At 38.4% G+C, this 27,680-nt stretch overlaps 3 protein-coding genes across 5 annotated transcripts; 1 reads left to right on the forward strand and 2 right to left on the reverse strand.

Moving 5' to 3' along the window:
* The first annotated feature begins 9 nt into the window (after positions 1 to 9).
* On the forward strand, positions 10 to 6,214 carry LOC145466093 (GTPase Obg-like). The gene is made up of 6 exons (XM_081449873.1): positions 10 to 138; positions 1,928 to 2,010; positions 2,732 to 2,912; positions 3,554 to 3,772; positions 4,485 to 4,623; positions 5,106 to 6,214. Exons 1-6 carry the CDS (start codon positions 82 to 84, stop codon positions 5,468 to 5,470), a joined length of 1,044 nt encoding a protein of 347 aa, XP_081305999.1. The 5' UTR covers positions 10 to 81; the 3' UTR covers positions 5,471 to 6,214.
* Positions 6,215 to 6,222: 8 nt separating this feature from the next.
* On the reverse strand, positions 6,223 to 11,592 carry LOC145466091 (uncharacterized). The gene is made up of 3 exons (XM_081449872.1): positions 10,250 to 11,592; positions 8,600 to 9,518; positions 6,223 to 8,246 (listed from the first exon to the last, which is right to left on the reverse strand). The coding sequence occupies exons 1-3, from the start codon at positions 10,295 to 10,297 to the stop codon at positions 8,026 to 8,028; spliced, it is 1,188 nt and encodes a 395-aa protein (XP_081305998.1). The 5' UTR covers positions 10,298 to 11,592; the 3' UTR covers positions 6,223 to 8,025.
* Positions 11,593 to 11,767: 175 nt separating this feature from the next.
* LOC145466090 (poly [ADP-ribose] polymerase 2-like) lies at positions 11,768 to 26,546 on the reverse strand. Of its 3 annotated transcripts, none has more exons than XM_081449869.1 (18): positions 26,162 to 26,546; positions 24,611 to 24,952; positions 23,738 to 23,950; positions 23,540 to 23,644; positions 22,636 to 22,754; positions 21,584 to 21,680; positions 20,932 to 21,007; positions 20,123 to 20,385; positions 19,296 to 19,434; positions 19,018 to 19,081; positions 18,382 to 18,516; positions 17,868 to 17,986; positions 16,979 to 17,078; positions 16,170 to 16,268; positions 15,071 to 15,195; positions 14,520 to 14,602; positions 14,195 to 14,220; positions 11,768 to 13,353 (listed from the first exon to the last, which is right to left on the reverse strand). In XM_081449869.1, exons 1-18 carry the CDS (start codon positions 26,193 to 26,195, stop codon positions 13,309 to 13,311), a joined length of 2,184 nt encoding a protein of 727 aa, XP_081305995.1. In that variant the 5' UTR covers positions 26,196 to 26,546; the 3' UTR covers positions 11,768 to 13,308. The 3 variants fall into 3 exon arrangements, with proteins under 3 accessions (XP_081305995.1, XP_081305996.1, XP_081305997.1); XM_081449870.1 differs by lacking the exon at positions 26,162 to 26,546 and adding an exon at positions 26,013 to 26,136; XM_081449871.1 differs by lacking the exon at positions 11,768 to 13,353 and having other exon boundaries at positions 13,361 to 14,220.
* Positions 26,547 to 27,680: the final 1,134 nt, after the last annotated feature.

Consider the following 27,680-nt stretch of genomic DNA (forward strand, 5'->3'; position numbering starts at 1 on the left):
GTGTTGACAGGTCAGCGGGTTCAGGTTTAGTAGCCACGCCTGTAAAATTAGTAACCAAGCCTTCAGCCGGTTTGTGGTCCAATGACTTTGAGGTGGTTCAGGGAAGTTTCACGCTGCTTTAGTTCTAAATCAAACAAGGCAAGTAGATCACCCTGTAAGCAGAGACTCTTTTATCTCTTGTTAAGAAAAGCTTCTGCTTGGAGGATGTGACTTTACATATAATTATTGCATAATTATCTGCTTCAGGAGAGGTGTTGATTTATAGACAACCCCTAAACTTGTGCCACCTACATCAGGTTGCCCATCTGAAACAAAATAATTATCTTTAGCTTGCCCTAATATGCAAGCAACGTCCCTTGAAAAGTTCAGGTTAGGACATCTGTGAAGTTGTCAGCACTCTGCTGATCAACCATTCCGCCGTCTCCGTGTTTATTGTCATCTATGAGTACCCCCTGGTGGTGTAGGGTATATATTAAATAAGGAGAAAGAGTAGTGAATCATTTCAAAATTATTTGTCATTTTTATAACAAATATATGGACTTCGAGGTAATTAAATTGACCCACGTTTACACCAGGGCTCAAAAAAAGTGCTGTCCAGTTGTCCAGGACAAGTAGATTTTCTACTATCAAGGTCATTGAGAGAACTCATCCATGAGTTCTCGTAGCTCAGTGGATAGAGCGCCCACCCGGTGTTCGGGAGGTCATGGGTTTGATTCCTGTCGGGGACTCAGAATTTTTCTCTGTCCCATGCTCGTGTCATGTTGATTAATTCACCTTCACATTTTTCATTACCGAGCTTAAAAATTCGCCATCTTTATTAACTTATCACTACTCACGATGACTTCGATAGCATTGATCCTAGCAGGATACAGGACACCTGTCATATATGAACTCAGTTAAATGACCTTGTTCTCCACGAGTTCTCGTAGCTCAGTGGATAGAGCACCCGCCCAGTGTTTGGGAGGTCATGGGTTTGATTCTTGTCGGGGACTCAGAATTTTTCTCTGCCCCACGCTCGTGTCATGTTGACTAATTCACCTTCACATTTTTCATTACCGAGCTTAAAAATTCGCCATCTTTATTAACTTATCACTACTCACAATGACTTCAATAGCGTTGATCCTAGCAGTATACAGGACACCTGTCATATATGAACTCAGTTAAATGACCTTGTTCTCCACGAGTTCTCGTAGCTCAGTGGATAGAGTGCCCGCCCAGTGTTCAGAAGGTCATGGATTTGATTCCTGTCGGGAACTCAGAATTTTTCTCTGTCCCACGCTCGTGTCATGTTGATTAATTCACCTTCACATTTTTCATTACCGAGCTTAAAATTTACCATCTTTATTAACTTATCACTACTCACGATGACTTCGATAGCATTGATCCTAGCAGTATGCAGGACACCTGTCATATATGAACTCAGTTAAATGACTTTGTTCTCCATGAGTTCTCGTAGCTCAGTGGATAGAGCACCCGCCCAGTGTTTGGGAGGTCATGGGTTCGATTCCTGTCAGGGACTGAGAATTTTTCTCTGCCCCACGCTCGTGTCATGTTGACTAATTCACCTTCACATTTTTCATTACCAAGTTTAAAATTCACCATCTTTATTAACTTATCACAACTTGTATCCTATAGCCCTAACTATGGACATGTGACAGATACTAGGCAGGGTGCAAATTAAGAAAAACAATTTCTGGGCCTGGCTTTCAGTATAGCTGTAACTATGATGTACCAGCCAGAAAGACATTCTCACTAGTCCAAGTTATCTCTTATGTACTTCTGTAATTGGAATAATTTTCCTCAAAACTGTCGCAGAAATGTCACTTGTCCGCTAGCAAGACTAGAAAATCCACTTGCCCCAGGTTAGAAGATATGACTTCCTTTGCACATGCACTGCCATAACTAAGGTTCTTTCTCACTGCAACAGCATAGACAGTTTATTGACTGGAAGAAAGTAATTTTGAAAGCTGGAGATGGTGGAAATGGGTGTGTTCACTACAGGAGGCTAAAGTAAGTTTAGTTTTTGTTGCTTAGGTATTAAGACTCCACTTGCATCATTCTCAGACCCAGGGGCAGTAAATGGGGGAAGGGGAAATTTAAATTGGCAAATACTAAAAATGGGCATTGAAAAGTAACAGAAATAGCAAGGAGCCCCTGAGAACAGAGTTGTACCGGACTAGTTCCATAGGACTCTATTCATGCTGTCTCCTAATTGAGCAGCAAAAATCCATTGCTTCTGCTCTGCCTAATCAGAGGGAAGCAGGCCCACAGTCCAGTGCATGTATGTAACAAAGCCTATGCGAAGTTATGGGGAGGCGCAGCAGCCTCATGGTTACAGTGTAGTGTGCTCAACTCCAGATCAAGCAGTCCAGATTCAAGCTGTGACCAGGGACATTGTGTTGTGTTCTTGGGGAAAACACTTCACTCTCACAGTATTTCTCTTCACCCAGATGTATATTAAATGGGTGCCAGCAAATTTACTGCTGGTGGTAACCCTGCGATGGAGTAGCATCCCATCCAGGGGGGGGGGGGGGGGAGGGGAAAGTAGAAATACTCGTCGTCACTTCATGCTACAGAAGCCTGGATAAGGTCCAGCCTGATGGACCACTTGTCTCATAGATGTAGAAAGACTTTACCTAGATGCAGAGTTTTTCAAACCAAATTCACAAGTTCCAACCAGACTGGGCTTTAAATGACTAATGGTTTGTAACTGACTGTCATCAATATCTAGATACCAGCCCAGAGCTGGCCCTGATGGTGGTGATGGGGGTTGTGGAGGAAGCATTGTTTTGATTGCAGATAATTCTGTAAAGGAGTTTGCCCATCTTCCTAAACATATCAAGGCTGAGAATGGTGGAGATGGTAGGGGAGATGACTGCAAGGGAAAGAATGGCTCTGATCGCACATTTCAGGTGAACATACAAAATTACTTTTTTTTGTATTTAACCCATTTGGACCATAAAATAAAACCGGCATCTTATGCATTAGTAATGCTAGGATGTTTGATGGTTACAAGTCTTTCTGTTATCTACATGTAGCTTGTAAGGTTTCATATGAATACAAATGGAAAGTAAAACATTATATAGTGAACACAGACTGAGTGTAACTCCTTAGAAATGTCTTGTAAGACAGAGATTATATCTTAGTTTATACTGACCAGATAGATGAGGACTAGCCAAGGTGCCAACAAAGTGAATTTAATAACTACCATATAGACATGTTGTCTAGATTGTGAATATTTCATTTAATATTTTGTTATGTTGGAAGGTTCACAACCTGCCCACAATCACAATCTTTTGTGATGCACTAATTGATCTTTAGTTTTAAGCCCATGCACCAATGTTGGTTTTTCTGATTTCAAAACCCATTATTTAAAAGAGTCTTGTGCTAATTCAAGGCCAAGAAATAATCAAAAGCTTTAATTATAACAAGGATTTAATTGCCACTCTTGATAATCATTACTCTTAATCCATTCTGACTTTGTTATGCAAGTCTCCCAAACATGGCATATTAAATTCACACAGAAAGTTGACTTGTGTACTCCATTTCTTAGGTACCCCTTGGAACAGTTGTGAAGGAAGGAGGACATGTGATTGCTGACATTACAGCAGAAGGTCAAACCTTCATAGCTGCTAAGGGAGGTCTGGGTGGAATTGGAAATGCATATTTCAAGACAGCAGTGGATCAAACACCAGACATTTCTACTGATGGGGCCTCTGGAGAGGAGAAAGTTGTAGAGTTGGAACTCAAGACTATTGCTGATATTGGATTGGTTAGTATCTCATGACATTATGGTTACAAGTACATGCAGGGGTTTCAGGACTGGACACTGAGCAAACTGACTGGCTGTGAGGATGATTTTGCCCACCTAGTTTGACCATCTAGAGGAAGGATTTTCTCATAAAGAAGTTGGATCATGCGTACTAAAGGCATCCACAGTTGAGTGTCGATTGATACCCTCGATCCACCCTCCGTCCTCACTTGATCGATACTTGATCGACACTCTATCGACATCTTGGTCGACAGTCAGTTGACAGTGGACTAATTTTTGATCCATGCATATGACTTGGTCGAACCTCAGCCAGCTACTGATTGAGTGTCAACTGAGTATTGATTGAGTGTCAACTGATTATTGATTGGGATGTCAGACATAGAGTACTAATCAAGATGTCCTTCGAGGGTATCGATTGAGGGTATTGATCAACTTGACCGTGGATGCCTTTAGTACACATGATCCAAGAAGTTTAGTTTAAAAACTTTTGCCAACCTGTGAAAACCAGTTGCCCTCTTGCTGAAAATGTTAATGAAATCCCTGAATTCGTGTTGGCTACCAGACAGCAAGCTTTGTCGTATGCAATAATTCTAATTTGAGTGTTTTAAAGATCTGTTTTACAAAACCTTGGATATAATTTGAGGTCAAGATTTATGTTAAGACAATTATCACATTTTTCCATGACTACTGTAATTATTATTCTGTGTTCAAGGTTGGTTTCCCCAATGCTGGCAAGTCTACACTTCTGAGAGCAATTTCCAGAGCAATGCCAGCAGTAGCTGCTTATCCTTTCACCACAATCAATCCCCATGTTGGCATTGTGGAGTTTGAAGATTATTTACAAATTGCAGGTATGTCCAACTTTAATTTGTTCTTAAAGTTCAATGGTCCAAGTGTAAAGATTCACTGTACAGTGTTTGTCTTGCAGTCTGAAGTAAATTACAAAATACCAGTACAAAAGTGATGACACATAAGATGAGAAACAATACACAGAGTTGTCAATAGTTCATGCTCACTGGTATTTGCGAATTGACTAGCCCTGTATAGCTATTTATTCAGTGGTTTGAGTTTTAATCAACCATCCTCAGCCACACTTCAGTACCATAAAATCTTAATTATAGTAATTATAATGGTTATGATTATCTTTTAAATTACTCAATAGTCAAAAGGTTTTTGTGTTCGGTTTATTTTCAATCAGTGAAACTTAAAAACAAGTGTAATAATTATACAGTCATCACATATTTTCTAGTGCCAGTCTGTTGCATTTGATTATTAAATATTATGAATTTTACGTTATGCTGACGGTTTTATTGGTGTTCTTTTTATCTCTCAGTGGCAGACATTCCTGGATTAATAACTGGAGCTCATCTAAACAAGGGACTAGGGCATGCTTTTCTGCGGCACATTGAACGATGCCGCTGTCTGTTCTATGTTTTGGACATTTCTCACATGGATTCATTAACCACCTTTGCGTCCTTGCGACAAGAATTGGAGCTATATAAGGAACAGCTGTCGCAGCGACCTGCAGCAATTGTGGCCAACAAGATAGACATTGCTGAATCAGAGGTTGAAATTCAACGCTTAAAGAACACATTCTCTCTGCCCGTCATACCCGTGTCAGCAAAGTATGGAAGCGGTATACCAGAACTAAAGAAGAAACTAAGAAAGATGTTTACTGACGCTGTTGTCATTTCCTGACATTCTACTGTGATGAGTTCCAGCACCTCAATTCATACATGTGACTGACCAACCTGTTGTTGATAAGTAGCCTGCATCAGTACAGTCAGGCATGTATGGCCAATTACCCCTGTTACCTTGCCTGCTGCCTTGGGCAGCATTTTCAAGTGCGAGGTCACAGTTTTTCACTATATCATTTTGGGCCGACCCTTAGCTGGTAAATAACTTTTTTATTTTTTCCTCCCTCTCAAATCACTTAAATAACTGTTGGCCTTTTCCAGTCACACAAATCGCACACGGGTTTTCCTGGCCGTGGTCAGAGAAGGAAATTTCTGGATCATGCTAAGTACCAATCAGATTGCAGGATTCGTTACCATGCCCTCTTAGAAAAAATAAAGATACCTATAGTTAATAAAAAGTGAAAAATTTATTGACCCATGTTGTCAGTTGTATCAGAAATATATAACTTATACATATTATACATGTACATCAAGTAAAACATTTAAACATGCATAAAAGTAATTATACCAAATGAATATCATTGACATATATATTACATCTTTCAGTATTAAAAATAGTATCACTTTACAATAAATACTTTGGGACCATTGACCCTTAGTAGCATGTACATGCATCATGTAAAAAAATTAAAATAAATGTCACACTCGTAGAAGCCTACGAGATCCTGATATACATTGTATGACTCAAGACAAATGAGTTTGAGTCGTAAGTCAATGAGTTGTTTCACTGGTCAAATATTTATTGCCCTCCAGTAACACAGAATAGTGTTCCAGATAACCTAAATAGCACATTGGTTAGCCTGAAATTATGGCACTCTGTTTGGCCTGAATAGCACTTTGGCTAGCCTGGAACTCAGGTTAGCCAGAATAATGCTCAGGTAGCTTGATTATTGTATTTTTTTTTTCTCTAACTAGTAAATAATAAACTTGAAAAAATTATTGACTCACTGACTCAAGATTCATTTGGTCTTACCATCAGATAGGGATAGACAATAATATTGTAAGCTGCATGGGGTTGTGTAATCAACACTGCAATGAATACTCAATTCTTGTAACACGCACTCTATACATCAGGCTATGTGAAAACTGCTGTAACATGATATCAGTCTTTTTTACACTGTCTGAACCAATCATTCATTGCAAGTCATTTTGGGGATTAAATGTACCTGTCCAACGGTTGAGTTTTAAATTTTTACATAATTTTTGCCTTTATGCGTGTAGACACATTTTAAATAAGTATTCAAAGAGCTTGTTTATACTTGCTTCTCTTAGATTTTCTCACACAATATCAAATACAGTTGAATCCCTTTTTCGAACCTCCAAGGAAAACAAGAATATTATTGGTTTGAAAAATCAGGAGTAAAATTAGTGCTGGACTGAGGGTTTTCTAAAAATTGGGGTTCCAATGTATACACCAAAACTAAAGGCAACCTCAAAAAACAATTTAAACATATAACGAGAGAATCTATACAGTTCAGGTCCCAAGCAAATTGACCACTTGCTAAGAACAGTCATGGCTGTAACCAGCTGCTTTCTCCTCAAACTCTCAGTGAAACTGCTGAATAATACTTACAGTACTAAATATCTAGGACTTTACTTTTGATGTGCATACTTTTGTGGTTAGAAGAAAAATCTAAACTAAATTAACCCTACTGTAAGGTTAATGTATGGTTCATTTCTGCCCCTCTCTGCATCACAAAACATGTACTACTGGACAGCATACTCTGTAACATTACTTATTAAATGGCTAGCTCTGTGAGTGGGCAAGATGGAGCTATCTTGCCCGCTTGGGACTACCCGCCGTGTCCCCCAAGAAAAATTTCTCCGAAACCCATTTAATAAATCCTTTATTGACCAAGCTTGTTCAGTCATCACAAGATGGCTTGATATTGGCCTTGTTCTTTTTTTTGCGAGTTTATGGGCCTCGACTCCGTCTCAGTCCATAAACACATGAAAAAAAGAACTTGGCCAATATCCCGCCATCTTGACCTCACACTTGGTCAATAACCCATACATAATGAAGAGAGAACCTGAAGGGTAGAAAGGTAACCAGTAGGGTTTCCTTCATTGGTTCAAATCTAATGAGCTGGAAAAGATAGACTGCTTTGATCAACTGTTCAGGATAACACCAAAATCTGCTATCATTTCACTCTTAGAATCTAGTTGATTCAAATTCTACTTGACACGGTATAGTTGCAAGAGGAATTCCATCATTTTACAGCATTTGGTCCAAGCGATAGCGTGCATTTTAATTTTTATAATATGAAGAAGCATCACCCAAAAGTTTTTTTTTTCTTCCCAAAGCCCTCATTAGAACTTCAGAATGAGCACTTGTCCAGACATCAGAAGTTGGTTTTCACTTGCTACTCAATGGATACATTAGCAGATTCTGCAGTGGAATTGAAAAATTTCATATAAATGCTGCAAATTACAAGCACAATCTGAAGGATAAAAACAAAATATTGATCCTTAATTGTGCTTAAATAACATTTTTACATGGATTCTTCACATTCCACAACTGACTCTAATAACATCTGTCATAACTGAGAACCAGACCTAATCATCATTCATCAACCATCCATCAGTCGAAGACATGGGCGAGGGAGCTGATGTCTCACTCGGTGCACATGATGATGGTGGGGAGTAGGTCACTGATGACTGAATGGGGAGCACTGGAGAGGAAAATACTCTTTCATCAGCAAACTGATGAGCTGGCTGTGTAACAAACGGATCAGGATTGTTGAAGACCTCGAATGATCTTGGAAGACTGGCATTACCTGAAACAAACAGGAGACACTCAAGTCAAATACATCAAACACTTCAAAGGCATTCTTTTCTCTCGTCAATTTGTAATTGCACAAAATATCCATGGCATATACATGTATGCTTTGGTGTCCTGAATTGATCATTAAACTGTTAAATCCTCAAGCTGTTTACGTCACATAAGACAGTTTTTACTTGAAAAAACTATTTGTTTCAACAGTCAAAGCTAGCTAGAGAGCTAGAAATATGAACTTTCCATACTTGGCCCTGGATAATTCTCTTGATGTTTGTTTTGAGAATTGGAAAACATGTCTGTAAATTGTGTTTTTGTTTTGGATCACTCTGTTTGCCATGACAACTAACTTACCTCTGAGACATAAGAACGTAAGGAAATCTTCAGTCTTTGCTATGTTAGCCGGTATGTAGATCTCCCCAAGTGGATTTACAAGTTTTCTGTCTTTAAGCTTATGTTTAATTTTTCTTTTTAGTTTTCCTTGTAGTCCATTTGACTCTTGTCGCTGCAGCTCACAAATGCTATCAGAAGTGTTACTCTGAGTCTCTTCAATCGAACATGAAATCTGTTCTGCTGTTACACACTCAGCATTCTGCAAAGTGGTTTTCCTCTTTTTTACTTCATTGTTGGAAGTCTCAGCAAGACTTTGATCTTTGCAATCTTTCTTTCTTTTAGGACATGCTGCAGATTGATGCTTACCAACTTTTCCCACAGCACTAAATTTCTCAGTTAAACTCTGAACCACTCTGCTCTTCTTATCACTTTTCACCTTCTTGCAATTGAGTAATTTTCGAGATGCTTTGCTATGAAGTAGAATCTTAAGCTCTTTCCCCTTTGAAGGCTTCGTCACTTTCTGTTTCGTTGGACTTTGTAGTTCCTTTCTTTGTAAGCATTTTCCTACTTCATTTTTTCTTACCAAAACTTTTTTTCCAGGTTTCCTTCTTTCAAGGGTTTCAACATCTGTCTTGTTTTTGGATTTGGCTAATACTTGACTACTGGTTGAGAATAGTTTACTTTCTTCCTTTTCCATTTCTCTTTCTGTCTGTTTAAGGGAATTCTCCTTGTGGTTCTTTTCTGATTTATTTTTTGCAGATGCTTTTATCCTGATTCTTGTGTTGGTATTGGTGCAAATAGAGCGGGTTTCTACAATTGGTTCAACAGACGTTTCTAATTGTTTTTTCTGTTGTACATTTCTTGCTTCTTTTAGAGATGCATGCAGCGCCCTTCTTAACTCCACTTCCTCTTTGTGCAGTAGACTTGCTCCAAAAAATTCCTAGCCAAGAAAAAAGAACAAGAAATTCTTCTAAGGTGAGCTTATTAAAGACGTGCAGATTTTTAAGGTGTTGCAATCAACGACGAAGTCAGTTATGAAGGTTTTTCACCTCACGACAACCTCAAAATCCCCACACATATCTGAGACTTGTTTATGAAAAAACTTTCAGACTTTGGTTCGCTATCGTTTTCGCCCCTAAGGCATGCAGGCACAAGAACTCCAATCTCTGGTGTAGATCGGTAATTCAACTCGATTAGGAAACAGTCATCTTTGATATAGCAGCTGCAATCTCAGTATCAAAAAGAGCGACGTAATATCGTATTTGTTATAATTTATTTATAGATTAAAAAGTAAAAGATAACCACTGATATTGACATTAACACAGGTCAGATTGAATCGCGTTAATGAATCAACACTTTATTGTTTTCGTGCTGAAACCGGCGTTGGCTGCATGACGAAGCCCTTCAAGTAACTTCAAGTATCCCCGAAATTTTTGAGGGCCTACAGTGCTCAGTTTCACACAAACACCGCCGGTAAACAAATCACACTTTTTCCATTCGAAACAAATGCGAAAACTAGAAGTTTTTGTTCACAACGATCACTCTTCCAAGTTCCTTTCAAGTCATTTTCAAGTTATTGTTTTGAAACACGTTTTGCAGCGATTTTCCGCGCGAACTCGCGATCACGAATTCCTCACGCACAGGTGTAACACGTTCATTTAGCCAACTTACCGTACAAGATCTCACTGCCCGTTGCCGTCTGGGTCTTTCGTCAGCCATGTTAGCCTGCTAAGATTCTTGATAGAGTAAATAAATCAACAGGAGAACGCACAAAGGCCGCATGCAAGATTACCCGCCATCTTATCGGACAATTTCGTACCCAGTCCTGATCGGGAATTATGGCACGTGCGAGATCAAAAGGTCAAGACTTGCGAAATCACTGCGTAAGAGAAGGAAGGATTAAAAAAAAATTCCCCGAAAAACTGAAAGAAATAACTTATGAGAATCGATCGCAATCCTTACTCTCTGACTGCGTCCTTACCCTACTATACGACTAAACCATAACAGACAAAAAAAGATTCGACCTGGTATATGTTCCTCCAGCCGATTGCACAATAGCTCAATAACTCGGGAAACAGGAACTTAATATGAGTTTTTTGACTGTTTATGTCCTCATTATATTCCGCCCAGGAAGGAAGAATAGCTCAGGGCACATCTTCCTGTGCGTAGAGCTTTCTTTTCTTATTGCGGATACGTCAGCAGCCCAATATTGTGCTCCTGACTGACGGCGGAATTTAGTAATCGTGTTTTCAAAGCACTTTAGTTTAATCTACTTAAAAGGAAATTGGTCACCCGAGCTTATCCATATTCGGTAGACTGACTCGGACTATTAATTTGAGGTAGTATTGATACCTTAGAAGGAAGCGGAAGTCAGTGTCCCTCTCAAGAAAGGGTAACACAGATGATTGAGGAAGAAATAACGCAAACGACAACTGAATGGTTTCACCCCCCACCACAAATGCTAACCGCTTGATCTCTTTAGGTGAATGAAAGCGAGGAAATTAATGAGCTGATGGTAAAAATTCACCAGCAAAGACAACTGAAAAACTGTGCCTTAAGCGCAGTGAGGTCACAATTCCCTTGCTATTTCATTCTTGACTTATGTTTAGATAAACTAAGATGTTATTTTTGAGCTCGTCATAAAGGCCCCCTCTCGACCCAGTGCTTCGGAGTCAGGTTTTCATGCGCATATTTTTACAAGCGACGGTTGAATTCAATAATATACTCTCCGTTCAGTGTAATTACGTGTAACGAGTTTAGTACAAAGCCTGAGGTATCCCTAACGCCTTAATTCCTTAGGATGACGCTCAGATGGTTCGAGGTCTCTCGCTTTATCTCCCCCTCGATCAACCCAAATAAGAGGAGAGAAGAGCGAGGTACATACCGAGGATCGGAAACAGGGCTTTGATAATGCAATGACGAACGCTCACCAGCTGATAAAAACAATACGTCAATCGTAGACGTCATTTACTGGTCATGTTACAGTGGCTCACGCTTGTAACCTGGTGCCTCTGTTTGAAAACGAGTCTTCGTGTAAAAAATGAGTTTGATTTGCATGAAAATGAACATTTTGGGGGAAACATTTCCATTTGAATGGTTTCGCCTGTTTGAATGGTTTAACACAGAGGTAAAAGCCAACTCAGAAAATATGCTACAAAACTCTGGCTGAATCATTACCTGGAACTTCTTCAATCCGGTGGCCAAAAATCTGTCAGACAAAAAATTCATGATTTTTGTTTAGATAAACCATCTGGTCCAGAAATATTATGAAATATCAGTTACAAACAAAAATTTTTCAGACGAATCAAAATTAGAGAGGTTTGTACAAAAAGCCAAGGCGCCTTAACACTAGGGAAGAAAGGCCTTTTCGACAACGCTCTTCAAACCGGAGAAATTTGAAAACGCCGGCTTTGCGTTTTGGTGCAGACAAAAATACACTTCTAAAACGAAGCTTTTCGAGAACGATGACGTCACGCTAATCAGGAGATTTCCCTTCACGAGTTCCCGGGGTCTGTTGCTCGCCAGAATTATAAGCGAGGGCAAGTCAATCAGTCTTCGATTATTCGCTACACAAATCATAGGCTTATAAATAATTTTTTTAATATCATTTAGACAATACAACTTGACGTAGCGAACACATCATTTCTTTCAAAATAACGTCTACTTTCATCATTTTGGAAATCCACTGCGTTTAACGGTTGACAAAGCTATCAAGCAGCACAACGTTCTGACAAGGTGCAGGGGCACCCAACGACCGTTTTCTCTCTAATGCTGTTAGATGCTGTTTTAGGCTATCTGGAGTACTTTTAAAGCTCTGTAGGTTAATTTTAGGTTGCACTAAAAAAATTTTATCTGTTCGGATATTCTAGGGGAACTTGAGTATTCTCGAATTTATTAGGGCTTTTTTGTCCATTTCCCGAAAACCTTAGGTCTTATCGCCTTTCCGAAAATGATAGCTGACCTTTTTTCGGTACTCAAAACGACATTTTCAACAGTCCGAAAACAACAGACATTAACTTTCTCATATCACGAAAGTTCGAGGTGCCAATTCTCTCAAGAAAATCAGAGGGGATTAAAGGCCTTCCGAACAGATAATTTACCGAAACGATCCGTTGGGTGCCCCTGAAGGTGATCCCAGCACAAGAACCAGGCAAAAATGAAGACCTATTGAAAAGAGGTGTTACAAGTAGCGCTACGAGTGCTAAGATCCAAGTCGTTTTCAAATATTCAATCTTTCAAATCGAAATAAAATGGTTGTTTACCATTTTCGCAGAGAAACCGGTTCTCAACGGTTTGTGCAAGTGGTAAGCAAAAATCCCTGGTGGTATAAAATTCCGTCCGGATTAGCCATTTACAATTACCATTTACCTAACAACCCCAATTTACCGAGAGAGCCTAGGATGAGTTCGACCTGATCATAATTCCAAGATGGCGGCTGGAACTGGTGAAGAATTGTAAATGGAAAGCACATTTTCCATTCGGATATTTTGGTTAGAAATTTTAGCCTACCTTTCAAGACGTACCACTATTTCTGAAATTTTCCAGTTGGTCGCGGCAAAATCGTATTACCATCTACATTTTGATCGAAATTTTCAGAATTTTTGGGTAAATGGTAAACAACCACTGTCTCTTGTATAAATATGTCAGCCAGTATACTATATCTGGACGTCCACAGAGGCCAATAATAAAATCTCTTCTTTGATATATCCATGAACGATGCCAGAAGGTATTTATTTGAAGTTAAACTTTACTTTCACCAGGTACCGCATTCGCACCTGAAAATGTAGGAAATACATTTCTTATGAGACTTAGAGCGGGTTTCAATGGCCCATTTCCAAATTACCTTTAGCCTCTTTCTCAAAGCGAGTCTTGGTGTCCATCCTTTCATATGAAAATGAGATTTCCATCACATGCAAATAAATTTAAACTCATTTTCATATGAATGTTTGTGTACCAGGCCTCGCTTTGAAAGAGAGGCTTGAGGCAACTCGGAAATGGGCTATTGAGTGTCGTAAAACCAAAACCGAAGTCATTATTCTAGCCAATCACAAAGGACGCAGAAAATACAGTGAACCAATCAAAACTCGAAGTAATTACATGTAGCTGACGCAAAGCGCGGGAAACGAGTGCGAGATTGAGAGCGAGGTAGTCACAATTGGTTTTGGTTTTACTTCTGATTGGATAAAAAAGAATGCCGCGAGTTTTTTTAAGCCAATCGTGCAACGTAATGACACAAAACCAATTACTATTCAACGCTCAAGTGAAAACCACTCTAATTCCACGTATTCAATGATTCTGTCTCCATTCTCTAACGAGAAATCAAAACGCACAGAACTTTCCAATTTTATTCCCATCAAAAAGTAACTTTAAGTAACTTTATTTATGTGCCAAATCTTCTAGAACCTGATGTAGTAATTGTTGACACTCCATAATGAAATAAGTAATACACCTACAGACTTGTTTTATTGTACCTGACCAAACAGAGCGTCACAGAAATTCACAAATTTCCTTTCGTCTTCATAGCTTTCAGATTTCCTTAACGTTTTCGTTAACATAGCAAAATACCCTCTCTGATCGTATTCTTCAGAAGATAGCATGTGTTGTAGTGATTCTTACCTGGTTCGTGTTGTATACTATGTACTCTGTCAAAAAAAAAGGAACAAGGAGGTATACGTTGGAAGTATGCTACAGAAACTAGGATAAGCCCTACTAGTATGGGACACCCTGATTCTTTTACCCTCTTACATCATAGTGACAGGGAGCTAAGAACCATGAGCCTTTCTACCAGAAAGTTATCACCTTTCTTTTTCTTTTTCCGGCAGTAACTTCGTAAAATTCAGTTGGCATTGCGTATCTCTCATAGCAACTAGACTACGATCCTGACAAGACTGCTTCCTGGACATTAAACGAATACAAATGAAAAAACGCCAAATCAAGATACCGTTATAGTTTAGTGTGTATCCACGCGGGTTCACTACTCCAGTGTCAGTACTTTTACCAAAAGGGACAACAACTCCGTCTGGCCTGAAAAAATAAACCAATCACGAAGATTTGTGTCGATGAGAAAACTTCATGAATCATTCAAACGGCGCTCATTTAAATACGTCAAGAATGTTGCCAGCTACATCCGACCAACCATTCCCAAAGAGAGAACTAATTAAAACTGCGCGAATTGCAGAGTGTCGAGTTCTTGATTTGACGTCACATTAGCCACTAGACCCATTCCCCTTTAAACTCGGTCGTGAGCTAAGATGGCGGCTTTTTAGTGCGATTTTCCGTATTTCGACTGGGCAAAGAAAATCGAGGATTTAACCGAATCGAAAAAAATATGCACAGGAATACTCCTAAGAATTAAGCTTTTTTTAGCGGAAAAAAAATTGGGGGGTTAAGTGCACTTTGATATTCATGTGCTTTCCTTAAACAGAGTGACATACAAAGAAAAACCAATACACGAAGTAAAATGTTCAATGGCGGTAAAATCATATGACTTACAATGTGTAAGAATCCTCTGCATCGGGCGCAACTCGACCCAGGCCTTTGACACTTTGGCAGTCAGCTGGTAACTTGTCAGCTGTGTAATCTGCAGCCAGTAGCTCGTTACACTTCCCAAGAGAAACCTGTAAGATAACACAACGTGGAAAACAGCTGGTTTTGGAAATAACTCGGTTAATTAAAAAAATGGCATATTGAATTAGCAAGAACCGCGCCAGAACGTAATTTATATTAAGCAGTTTTGGATAAACTGTGAAAAATAGAAATGACTCTGTTTTGTTTTTCATTTGTAATTATGAAGTTCTTAAAGGACAACGGAAGGTTAGAAATTATATTTTATATGACCATTGAAAATTACTACGATTTTCAGAAAAGTAGAGAATTCTTCGTACCAAAATCGAAGAAACCAACCAAAAACCCCATCGTCATTTTTCGAAATTGAACGGCCACCATTTAAAACACCTTTTCTTCCGGTTTCTTCCAACCGCCACGTTGTGACGTCACTGCACACAAGCAATTTTCTATGTCTAGATATTTTCTGTGTGCAGTTTGCTGAAACAAGTCCGCGACTTTTCCCGCTTTTTCCTACGCCTGTAGCAAGAAGTTAACTCAACCTCTTTGACAGGGTTATGATCGGTTTGACACAATTAGTACAGCGCGTAACATTTATGACGTCCCGACACTAGTCAAACTAGAACTTTGAGCTTGGCTCAAGTCTAAGGAAAACAATGCAAAGACGTTTTCTACAATAACTGCAAAAATTCTCGCGCGCTCATTGGCTAATTTTCATCGTCAATGAGCGGACAGACACATGAATTTATTTTGTACGATGCTTCAACGAGCGAGAGCGGACAATTTGGCAATTTGTTATTGTAAAAAAAAACAAATTGACATCAGCTTTTCATGGATCTGTCCTGTTACTGACTATGAATTTCGTCATAACATTGTCAAAGTAGTCTACAGATCCACTCGGCTGTCGTCTCGTGGATCCACAGCTACTTTGACAATGTTATGACGAAATTCATGATCAATAACTGGACAGACGCATGAAAAAACTGACGTCAATTTGATAAACAGGTGTTAAACCAGCTTTACCAACCTCACTGAGTAAAAGTATGCCGACATTCTTTGATCTTGTTGCGAAGCAATAGTTTGCACTCTTTGATGACATGTCAGCAAAGTAGATACCCTTTCCAAACTACAACGTAAAGCAAAGCAAAAATCAAAATCTCTTCTCTTACAGCTTCGTCAACCACAGTCTACTATTCTGTACCAGGCGATAAATTTACTTGAAGAAGACTCTTTCCTTAAAATGAAGTTACCTTTCTCACCGCATGATCACCGCCACGAAACTCGTTAACAATTCATGTACGTTGGGGAGTTGAAAAATTTCTCAAGCGAATGCGAGTATTGTTAATACCACTGGAAAAGATGATAGTGTATCGCAAGTTAACTCCCGACCCCACTAACATTAGAGAGCTTACGCTAAGCAAGACGGCAACGGCAACGAGAATGTCACCAAACGAAAGTTTTAAAGAGTACAACAATGGTTGTCCACGTGCGTTATAACTCTTTGTACATTTCATAGCCGTCCTCTGCAACGTAACGTGAAATAACAACGTGAAGCAGCAACGTGAAATAACAAAGTTCTGGGTATTTCCTTAACGTACTTAGCTTGAGCAAGTTTTGAGACCGATAGGATCTAAATAATTGCTACATTCGAAGATATCGTACAAATTCAAAATTTTTTGCTGCGCGTTGTCTTCAGCGTCGCTGTCGTCATTGCGCAAGCTCCCTAATTATTTTGTCAGGGGCAAAGACAGTAGAAGAATAAAATGGCTTGGGTATTACTGTCTCTGTCCTAGAAGCCTCTATCTGTTCATGATCGGTTAATTCGACTGTTCTTACCATGTAACCTGTCACGGGAGCTTCTGGGGGAGCAATCCTCAATCCCTGACTTAAAATGCCAACCCAGTTTGTTAAACGTGATCCGTGCCAAAGAAGCATCCTGAACGAACAACAAGGATACGGAGAATTGCAAATCAGAAAGACATATACTTTGCTGCTCAGCTAGTCGAGCAACCATTTAATCAAGAAATCTCCAGATCAGCTCTAAAGGAAATGCCAGTGGAAGCTAGATTACTGAACTAGCCAGTGAAAATTTCCACTACTGAAGAACTACCATTCAAGTGTGAAGGTGAATTAATCAACATGACAAGAGCGTGGGAGAAAGGAAAATTCTGAGTCCCCGACAGGAATCGAACCCATGACCTTCCGAACACCGGGCGGGCGCTCTATCCACTGAGCTACGAGAACTCATGGAGAGCAAGGTCATTTAACTGAGTTCATTACCGAGCTTAAAAATTCACCATCTTTATTAACTTATCTCTACCATTCAAGTGTTCGCACTTAGTTTTGGACGATCTCTAACAAGATACGATACATTCTGGCTGCACGCCTAGGAGCCATTCAATGTGATGTTTGGATATCTGATCTTAATCAGCATGTAGTTTTAGTTTAACGATCTTATTTCTCCGTTTTCTCCTTAGCTTTAATTTCGATTGAGAAGATATATCCAACACTCAAGACAGTGTTTGACCACATTTCTGAACACCTCAAAAAAAAGGGGTCGAACACGGTCTTTCGTGCGAAACGACGCATCACGCATGAAAACAAGGTTGTAACTTACTTTTTTAGCACCACTGTCAGTTTGAAATGTTCTTCTTATAATTCCCAGTGGTCAGAAAATCTTCCCCTAGCAAAATAGCTGTTGAAGCGAAAAATGTGGAAAACTTACCTATTTCCCACATCAGTGAAGGTTTTCTTCTCATGTTCCAGTGCAAACACATCCAGCAATTCCATGTGATATTGATTATGAGTTGTAGCATGAGTATTCTCCAGATATTTAGCAATCATCTTCAAGAACAAAATGTTTTCCAAGTTATTTGCAAAATATTTAAACAGTTACTTCTTTAACTTTTTTTGTTCCACTTTATTAAGTCAATTTTGCAAAGTTCCAAATAATCTTCAAATTGAAGTAGATAATAACTGAAGCATTAGCGACAATAATGACCTACTATCAAAGGCACAAAATGTGTGTGAAGGTCTTATAAGCTTACAGGCCTCTATGTGCATTACATGCTTTCTGTTCTCACATCTGATGGTCTGGACCCCATAATGTTGACTTTTAAAGTTTTTTTCTCCAAAACGACGGCCGAAGCCAGAAAGGAAAACGTTGACAAGTTTTCCCAGTATTAGTAATTAAAGGCTTCGTGTAAGGAAAAACAGAAAGCAGTGTTCAGTGTGAATACCTTGAAATCATTATGCTCATGATCAAGTGGTGTCATAGCACAGTGCAGTGTTTTGTAGTGCTTGTCCACTGGATGTTCAAGAGATTCCTCCTCATCTTGTAAGGCTTTGACAGCAATCTGGATATCCCCCAAGGCCTAAAATTGACAGTCTCCATTAAACAAAAGTTGCAAAAATTTAATAACACTTTAGTGTTAAACAGCACTTTGTAGTCAGTCTAATCAGACTAAACAACACCACAGACAGAACTACATTGCCAATTGATGCCTGGCAATTGTTATAACACGGTAAGCATTTATTAGTCATGTACACTGTAATAAATGAACAGTAAGAAGGTTCATTTTATCAAAAATGCACTTTTAGAATCCTTCAAGCGACCAGTTTTATTCTGTTTTGTTGTTACAAAGTACACAAAAAAATCAAGCAAATAAACAAATAAAGCCTTAATGATTCAATGTAGCTTTGCTATTTGGATGATCCCAACTCACTCACTATAGCTATTATGACAGTGTTATATTTATTCTTTATTTAAAATGTGTTAAAATGTGATGATATTTCTATATTGTGTTCTGTGCACCACAGGTAACTGACCTGAGTTAAATGAATAATTTTAAAAGTATGATTTTTTTGTAACATGCCTCTAACAAGTCCAACTTGATCTTGACTTCCTCTGTCGTTCTTATTAGTGGTGGTCTTTTCATTCTAGGGAAAGAGTAAAAATCATGATGTAAGTCAGGAGGGTTGGACAGACAGACAGACAGACAGACAAATGAATCCACACAAAAGGCTCTAGTTTTATAAATCTCTGAATGCACTGGGTGCCTTTCATACTTCAGTAGGTACAATTTATTTTGAAAACCAGCTTTTAAGGGACTCTTTCATTCTTGGTATTTCCAAAATTGTATCTGAGACATACCCAAAACAATGAGGAATCCTTGTGTAAAATTCATCACATGCTTTCACCAGTTTAGAGCCAAAGTCATTGTTTCTGATGCAGGTATCAATCCTCTTCAATGCCTCATAACCAGCCTTGATCTGATCTGTGGTAAGCTTTCCTATAAAAAGTGATTGAGTTTAACAATATTACATTTCTGTCAATGAATGTAACCTTGACTGATCAAACCCAATGTACTACCCAGTAGGCCGCCCAACACCCATGATGTAATGCCACTTTCTCTTACTTTATATATGAACATCCTTTCTGCTTTTTTTATGGGAGTAAAAAGATTTGAAGCTTTTTTCTAAAAATGTAGCAAATTGAAGGTGGTGTATGTTTTAAGGAGACAAGCCACAATCAAAGAGAACAATGGTGTCAGGTGTATCAGCTTTCTGCAAATGCAACTAAATTCCTGAAAGTTAACCCATTATCTTTTAACCATGTTCTCTTTACCAGGTCAGAACAGCTTCAAGTAGGGTTTGAAAAAAACACTAGTCAGAATTCCTGCTTGCCCTTTGGACCAGCGACTCACAAATGGAAGGTATGTGCTTGCCTAAGTTTTTCCACTTTTTTCTTTTGTTTCAAAATTATAATTTAGCCAGCAGAGAGCTTGCCTGGGTTCTTACCCATCGGACAAGTGATAACAAAACGTTACTTGCCTGACTGGAAAATCTACTACATGTACATGGGTCCAAGGCAACCACACAGCACATTTTTGAGCCCTGGGTACCCCTTGGCCATTCCTTGGGGACTGTTTGAACCTGTTGTAATATTACTTCATAGGAAAATACATGATGTTAACTAACCAAGAGGTGTTTTCTTTGTATCATACTTCATCTCTTTCAGCATCTCCTCCATGGCCTGTACATTGCAAATGAGTTCTATCAAGTTCTGGATTCTCTTGTCTAACTTGCTTTCTAACACAGGTTTTTCTTCTTTGATGGGTGCATCAACAGCATCCTTCTCCTCCTGATCAGCATTGTAGTCCATGATCAGAAGGTCATACTTTCCTGGAACTTTTTGAAAGTTTTGTCTATCTTCCCAGTGATTTTTTGTTTTATCTGTGAATCTGAGAAAAACATATTTTACAGCATATGATCATAACATGCACTTCTGAAAAGTAATCCTTGAAAGACTAATTAAGCCACCTAAATCTCTGAGTGCACAGATCTTTCCAATAATATCTAATAACTTATTAGGCCCAACAGCAAATTTGCATTATTTTGTGAACTACACTTTATAACTTACAATAATTTAGAGAGAGCAAAGCCCTGCCCAAGGGGAATTCCTATATGAAAAGGTTGAGTGCGTTAAATTGTCTTGCTAAGGGGTGTAAGTCAAGGATTTTGGTCTCACTTAAGATGTTCAAGACAAAAGGCCAGTATTTCAGCTGTCAGAGTTTCTTTGTTAGGCTGTTCTCAAAAAAGTTAATAAAATGGTCATATCATTTTAAGTGATATCTTTAAGGGGACAAAAATTGAGCCACACCCACATTGGTGTCAAACATCCCTGACCTTTTCATCTTTCTCAGTGTTGTCATTACCTCTGTAATCTATTTTTAAAATAACACAATCCTGATATATCAAATAAAAATTATTTCACAAACCAGACTTACTTTTTTGTAAAAACCTTTTTAGCCTCCTCAAGATCTGCTCCACATGTAACTAAGTTGTTTTGACCACTGAACCCAACTGAAAGATAGAATTTCCTCTAAACACAAAATGTAGACAACAGCAACAGACAAATAATAAAAAATGAAATGGAAAACAATAAAATAAAAATTAACTAGCTTTTAAAAGAATGGTCAGAATAGTTTTACAGATCCACACTCTGGGAATTTAATAACAACATTATTTTCTGCAGGAACAGAAGTGACTGAATGGTTTACACTCATGTAAGTCCAATGGAATTGAAATCCAACGGTCCATATTCAAGCCCAGGATAATGTCATTGTGTTTTGGTCCTTGTCAAGACTGGATGGTCAAGATGTGAGTCTGATTAAGACTACAAAGATCATGCAAAGACTACAGTGGTTTCATCCAGATTACAGAGAAGTTGGCAAGTTTAGTGAGATCTCAACAAGATTGTAAAAATCACGGCAAGAATCTCTCTGAGATCTCACTGAGACAAGAAAATTATGGTAGTAAAAAAGTCAGAAAGAATCATGCCAAAATCTCAGCAAGATCTCAGTGCAAATTTTGTTCAGGTTGGACTACAATTAGAATTTCACCTGTGACACGGTACTACTCAGATAAGATTTTCTGTACCTCTGCCCCATCTTTGCCAGACATAATACTTCTTGGCTCGGTTGTCCTCCAACAATTGGATGAGGTAGTACTTATTATTGTTATTCATGACATTTGTCTGTAAAGAATCATAACAGTACATGCTGAGTAATTATTATAACATAGCAAGGGACATTTTAAGCTATAAGCTGCCCACAGTTTGAAAAATTGATTATTTCTCCATCGAATGATGCTGCGAGAGAAAAATAAACAAATACAGTAGGCATTCATTATATATCATTAAAAAAGTATACAATGTCAAACTGTTTAAAACACAAAAAGTACCTGTCAACACCAGTCACCCTAAAAGTACTGCCAAAATCTCACAACCACAGGAGTTATTGGAGAAGTACGATTTTGTGTTGTGTTTGGAGTACATGTAGGCAGCTGACTTTGCCATCTTTTGCTTTAAGAATCAGATGAAAATACTTGCTAACCAGAGTAGCCAGCCAGCTGAGGTCATGAAGTATACAGTGGTTTTCACTGGCAGCCAGTGGAGGAGCAGTGGCCTTATGGTTAGTGCGCTTCACTCTCGATCAAGCGGTCAGGGTTGAGTGCTGGCCAGGGTCAATTTGTTGTGTTCTTGGGCAAGACACTTTACTCCCTCAGTGCCTCTCTCCACCCAGGTAAGCAAATGGGTACCGCGGAATTTAGTTCTGGGGGTAACCCTACGATGGACTAGCATCCCATCCAGGGGGGAGTAGAAATATTGCTAGTCATGTCATGCTACAAACCTGGGAAAAGCTCTGGCCTGATGGGCCACTTGGCTTGTATTACTTTACCTACCACTCACTTTTGACAAACCTGAACTAGCAGTACCCACACCATCCCTCTTCATAAAAAATTTAAACCCCTGAAAATCCCTCTCTCCTCCTATCACTTTTATATGCAGTGAGCAATTAAAAAAGAACACTAGATCCTTGGTTAAGCAACACCCTGTATTTTATGGCAATTATCAGCATATTTTGTATGACTTATGAGAGCAATATTAATAAATGCATGAGCAACAAGAGATACTGTAGCTTGAGACTGACCTGGTTAAGCATCACATCCCAGATATCGTCACCCTCAGTAAACACATGGGTGTTGTCCTTTATGCCACACAAACTATCAACTGGGGCCTTACCACTGAACACAAGTGACTTCACTTCACCTAGTAAATAGTACATAGAGCATAAAAAAAGTTCTGGATATATACCAATGAAAATAGGATTCCACTGTAGTTATTTCTTGTCTTTAAGCAACGGAAGAGCCAACTTGCACATTTTTGAAACAATACCAGTAATGTACAGTGTTCATGTGGCTATGTAACATTTTCAAATATATAATCTTTTAAATGTAATAATTAGCTTCAAATTTGCATCCACTCAAGCAGAGGATTAGAGTGGGACAGTGACAATAATAATAATAATAATAATAATAATAATAATAATAATAATAATAATAAAGTTTTCTGGGCGCATTTAAAAAAACTCAATGCGCGTACATTACTATAAAAAATAAATTAGTTAAATCCTATAAAATATTTCTAATAACAGTAATAAATAAAATAAATGAAATAATTAATTAAAATACAGTTTCTCATAAAATAAAATAAATCAGAAGTAGGATTTCTGAAACAAGAGTTCTCTCCTACCATCAATGTGGCTCAGAATCTTGGATTGTCATCATAAGTGGGGTTTACAGTGAGGACACTCAAACCATGAACATTTTTTTTTGGTGGCTATAAAATGAAGGCTCTTCATATGCTGTAAAAGATTACCATTTTCACAGTGTTAAAACACGAAATATAATTCTTGGGTTGTCCTCCTTTCTCAAAAACTGACATTCCAAATTCCATTTTGATCTACTGTCAGTGTTTCCAGCCAGTAAACCTTGTACGCTGGCTCAAAGTTTGACACATCAGTAAAACATTATTTATTGTTTACTCCAGCTCACCATTCTCAGATTTTACTTTGGCTGCAGCTTCTTCCTTTTTGATTTTCGTGTTTTCTTTTTTTACACTTTTGTCTGCCTTGACTACTTTTGAAGACACCTTTGAAGCTGAAAAGAGTAAAATACAGATAATTTACAACAAAGCTGTCGTTAAAATTACCAATGACAGATCAACACTACTCAACCAAAAAACCTGCCTACCTGCATCACTAGTCTTGATCCGATGAACATTCTTCGCTGCTCTTCCTGCTTTAGTTGTTTGAACTTTCTTAGTCAGATCCACCATGAGTTCTTTTTTATCCTCTTTGAATCTGATGCTGGTTAACCCAAACAATACTGCTGCCTCCAAAAGGTAAACTGTAGGCTTGGAGTATTCTGTCCAGTTACCCTTGGCATCTTCCCATTCCCAAGTATCTGAAACAAAATGATGCAGTGACTCAGCTCTTTGAGTAAAACAAATCACCAGAGTGAGTGAATTTTGCTAGGTGGGAGATTGTGTAGTTCCAGAAAATATCCAATCCATACCTCCCCCACGGAAGAGATTTTTCCAAGACCCCAACCCCACCCCTCTGAAAATTCAAATTAAGCTTGATCCACTTCTTAAATTTTTTGCTCTTGGAAAACTCCCTCCCCACAGGAAACTCCCTTCTGTGGGGAAAGTATAGATATTTTCTGGTACTGCACATTGGAATTTGTTAGTATAAAAAAATCACATAACAGGAACTTGTTCATAAAGTAAACAACACTGCTTCTTTAACATTTTCTGCTAGAGACCTTCAGCCACAAATTGTGCTCCAGAAAACAGGTCGCTCAATAAAGGTACATTTACCTCTGAGGATAGATCTCATAATGATAGATGATGTGAACAGATCTAGAGGTTAACAGGGAGAATATAAACTTAACAAAACTGGCTAATCAGATGAAAAAGACAGTACATGTACATGGACAATTCCACCTAAAAATTCCAAGTTGAACCAATCATGAGCAGATGGAAATTGTGATTTTCACCTAAATGGAAGGGCAAAATAATGTCATTAAGACAATAATGTTTTTATTTCACATTATTTGACTTACGCTCATCAGGATCTGAACTCCCATCTGCCAAAACACAACGGATTCTTTTTTCCCATCCACTCTTCTTATTTCTTTGGACCATCCTCTCAAATATTACTGTCACTTCTGATTTGCCATCAGTGAAATCAGCTTCTGTCTTTCCACTTTTGAAGGCTTCATTAATAATCGTAACTTGATCAGCAGAATACTTTGTCCATGTGGATTTATCAGCTTCTCTCTCCCAAATTACAGATTTAAGATTCCGTGTGTCGGATGCTGCTGTATCCAACGTTCCATTTGTATCAACTTTTGCCTTTTTTGCTTTAACTTTATTCGCTGTTGTGTCTTGCCCATCAGAGCTTGCTAAAATTGACACAATAATAATAATAGTAGCAATTTAATTATCCGATAAAGTCAACAAAGACCAAATTTTATTTACATGTCAATTAAAAAGTGCCTGGCACACCATAAATTTAGTTCAAATTTAATTTAAATTTACTTCAAATCAAGATTTTTTGATGTAGACTTTCAAATGAGAATTTTTTTTTTTTTTGGAATGGGCACTTCATAAGCTCTCCTCTATGACCCTTTACAGAGATATGGTTGCCCGTCTCCCATTCTAGTGGATGTGGAAGATGTTAAAGGAACTCAGTCACAGTTTGCGCATATTGAAAAGTTTAGCCTCAATTTTTCAAATTCATCGTTTGTAATCCATGTTAATCTTCTCCATCCTTAGCCATCCTTGTTCCTTTATGGTTTATCATTATCTATTTGGTGTTTCTCTATCTTACTAAACTCTTATTTTCAGGTTTCCTACCATTTAAATGTAATTTTGTTTGTGGCTAAAATAACTCAAAATACCATGACTGAGCCCCTTTAAGTGAAGGATGCAATACTGTATTGCATTCTTCACTCAGCATCTTCCACTTGAATGGGAGAAGGCTAGGGCAAACACATCTCTGTAAAAACAAGAATGTGACAGTAAATGTGTGGCTTCCAGAAAATATCTATACCCACCCCAAGGGAGGTCAATGGAAACTGAAATGGCGGAGGGGTGAGGAGGTTCAAATGATGACACTCTCCCTGGGGAGGGTATAGATATTTTCGGAAACAACACAATTTGACTAACAAAACAGTTTTGAGACAAAAACATACATCTAACTAACCTTCAATATTTTGAACTAAAAACACTGGTGGTAATTTTGAGTAATCTGCTCCAATTTTGCATAATCAGGGTATTTTTTCACAAGCTTTATGTTTGAATTGTGAAACGAAGTCAGTGCGTGACCACCAAGACTTTTTTTGTAAGAAACAATATGGAAATCACAATTCTTCTCAAGCCCAGTTACACAACTTCGTTTAAATACGACCTTGTAAAGTGCTTTCTGCCCTGGTCTTCACATGTTTCTGGACGTAAGCTTACCTCGGAAGCTTACGCCTTTGGAAGTCTCCATTTCGTATGCATTGAATGTCACACTCAATCGATTTGAACCCCGACAACCAGAGGTGTGCGAGGATGTCCTCTCAACAACATCCGATGCGTATGAAACATTTTTACTTTCTGGTACTCACATGGTTTTTTTCGCCGTCTTTCTCTTTGTGACATTGAATATCCGTACAAAATTTCGCTTTCTCTCGTTCAAAGATGGCGGCCACTACTGTGTCACAACTGCAACGAGGTCAAACTTGCCCGGAAAAAGGCGCGAAAATGTTGTCATCACCAGTCTTTATCAGCCATTCCGAAATTGCACAGGAAACCGGGGTTGAGTTTCAAATTTTAACCAATCGATAAACTGACCGTACCAAGACCAAGTAATGTCAGGAGCCCATGACCTGGTAATGTTGAGATTAGTCATTTGACCAAGTTTGATGCTTTTAGCTAGGGTGAACAGAGACCATGTTATGGACCTTGAAACATGGTTCAAAATCCATACAAACGTCTCTAATGTTGAGACAGCGTCCCTGAAAAACCACAAAAACTCTTAAAATTTTTTTATCATTTATGTGATACTCTTAAAAATGGGCAAACATACGTGATATTCATCTCAGCGTCTTTCAAATGGTAGGTAATTAAATGACGGGATTTGACTGTTGTCACAAAAGTGATATAAAAATTTTAAGAGTTTATATGGTTTTGTGGGACGCTGTCTACGCCTTTCCCGATTGTGCTCGTAAAATGCTAGAAAGTTGCTCCCTGGAATGCTAAAAAGTTGCTAAAAAAAATTGCCAAAAATCCAAAAAAATGCTACCTAAATTTCTTGATATTTTATATAAACGTTTAAGTTAAAAGCTTTATTTTCCGTTCTTCACAATAATTGCTGACACCGGACAAGCAAAAATAGCTTGAAACTTAGCTTTAAAGAGTTGCTCGTAAATATGGGCGAACTTTAGGGACACTCTTGACACTCTACGGAACAAAACACATGTTCATTTGACGTTTTGCCGAACATTGTCAAGTAACAGGTTATGTGTTCACACTTCAATTGAAAGTTGATAAACATTCATGAAATTAGCATAAATTGAAGTTTTTTATGAAATCGTTGACTTTTTTCGTGCTTGATATGTACTCTAAACCTATATTTTGCTCAAACGTTGCTCAGAAAGGCAAACCTTGCTCGATGTTGCTAGAACCCTAAACAGAAGTAGGAAGTAGTGTGTATCAGCGGAATAGCCGGCTCGGCTCCACATGAACTGATAACAACTGATTTAATGAGAAATGGCTGCAGAACCGATTTAATGAGATGCGTTATCATTATTAGCTAACTCCCCAAGAGAAAATATTTAACAAAACGAGCGGCTTGTCGTTGTGCACCATAGATCTTGATGTCATGAATTTTCTTTTAGGTATGCAAATCACATACACTGGTATTCGATAATAAATTGTATACCCAAGATCTGGATGTCATGAATTTTCTTTTGGGTATGTGAACCCCACACAGATGGTCTCTTACTAATAAATAACAAGAGTTTTTCTTAAATGTGTTCGGGGCAACGATGCAGGTTCCTTCTGATAAATCTCACTGTAAAAGTAAGTAAAGTAAAACTTTATTTAGCCGCCGGGTTGTTAGCCTTGGTGATAATGCTAGTAACG

Source organism: Orbicella franksi, chromosome 13, assembly GCF_964199315.1.
Source record: "Orbicella franksi chromosome 13, jaOrbFran1.1, whole genome shotgun sequence".
Taxonomy (NCBI): Eukaryota; Metazoa; Cnidaria; class Anthozoa; order Scleractinia; family Merulinidae; genus Orbicella; species Orbicella franksi.

Excerpts from the sequence above, each read along its gene's own strand:
- LOC145466093 (XM_081449873.1), top strand. The coding sequence starts at position 82 with ATGACTTTGAGGTGGTTCAGGGAAGTTTCACGCTGCTTTAGTTCTAAA. Across the intron at positions 139-1,927 it reads TTAGTTCTAAATCAAACAAG|CATAGACAGTTTATTGACTG; the intron begins GCAAGTAGATCA and ends TCACTGCAACAG. Across the intron at positions 2,913-3,553 it reads GCTCTGATCGCACATTTCAG|GTACCCCTTGGAACAGTTGT; the intron begins GTGAACATACAA and ends TCCATTTCTTAG.
- LOC145466091 (XM_081449872.1), bottom strand. The coding sequence starts at position 10,297 with ATGGCTGACGAAAGACCCAGACGGCAACGGGCAGTGAGATCTTGTACG. Across the intron at positions 9,519-10,249 it reads GGGCAGTGAGATCTTGTACG|GAATTTTTTGGAGCAAGTCT; the intron begins GTAAGTTGGCTA and ends TTTCTTGGCTAG. Across the intron at positions 8,247-8,599 it reads TACGTTCTTATGTCTCAGAG|GTAATGCCAGTCTTCCAAGA; the intron begins GTAAGTTAGTTG and ends TGTTTGTTTCAG.
- LOC145466090 (XM_081449869.1), bottom strand. The coding sequence starts at position 26,195 with ATGTCACAAAGAGAAAGACGGCGAAAAAAACCAT. Across the intron at positions 24,953-26,161 it reads AAGACGGCGAAAAAAACCAT|CAAGCTCTGATGGGCAAGAC; the intron begins GTGAGTACCAGA and ends TGTCAATTTTAG. Across the intron at positions 18,517-19,017 it reads TCAAGTTGGACTTGTTAGAG|GCCTTGGGGGATATCCAGAT; the intron begins GCATGTTACAAA and ends TGTCAATTTTAG.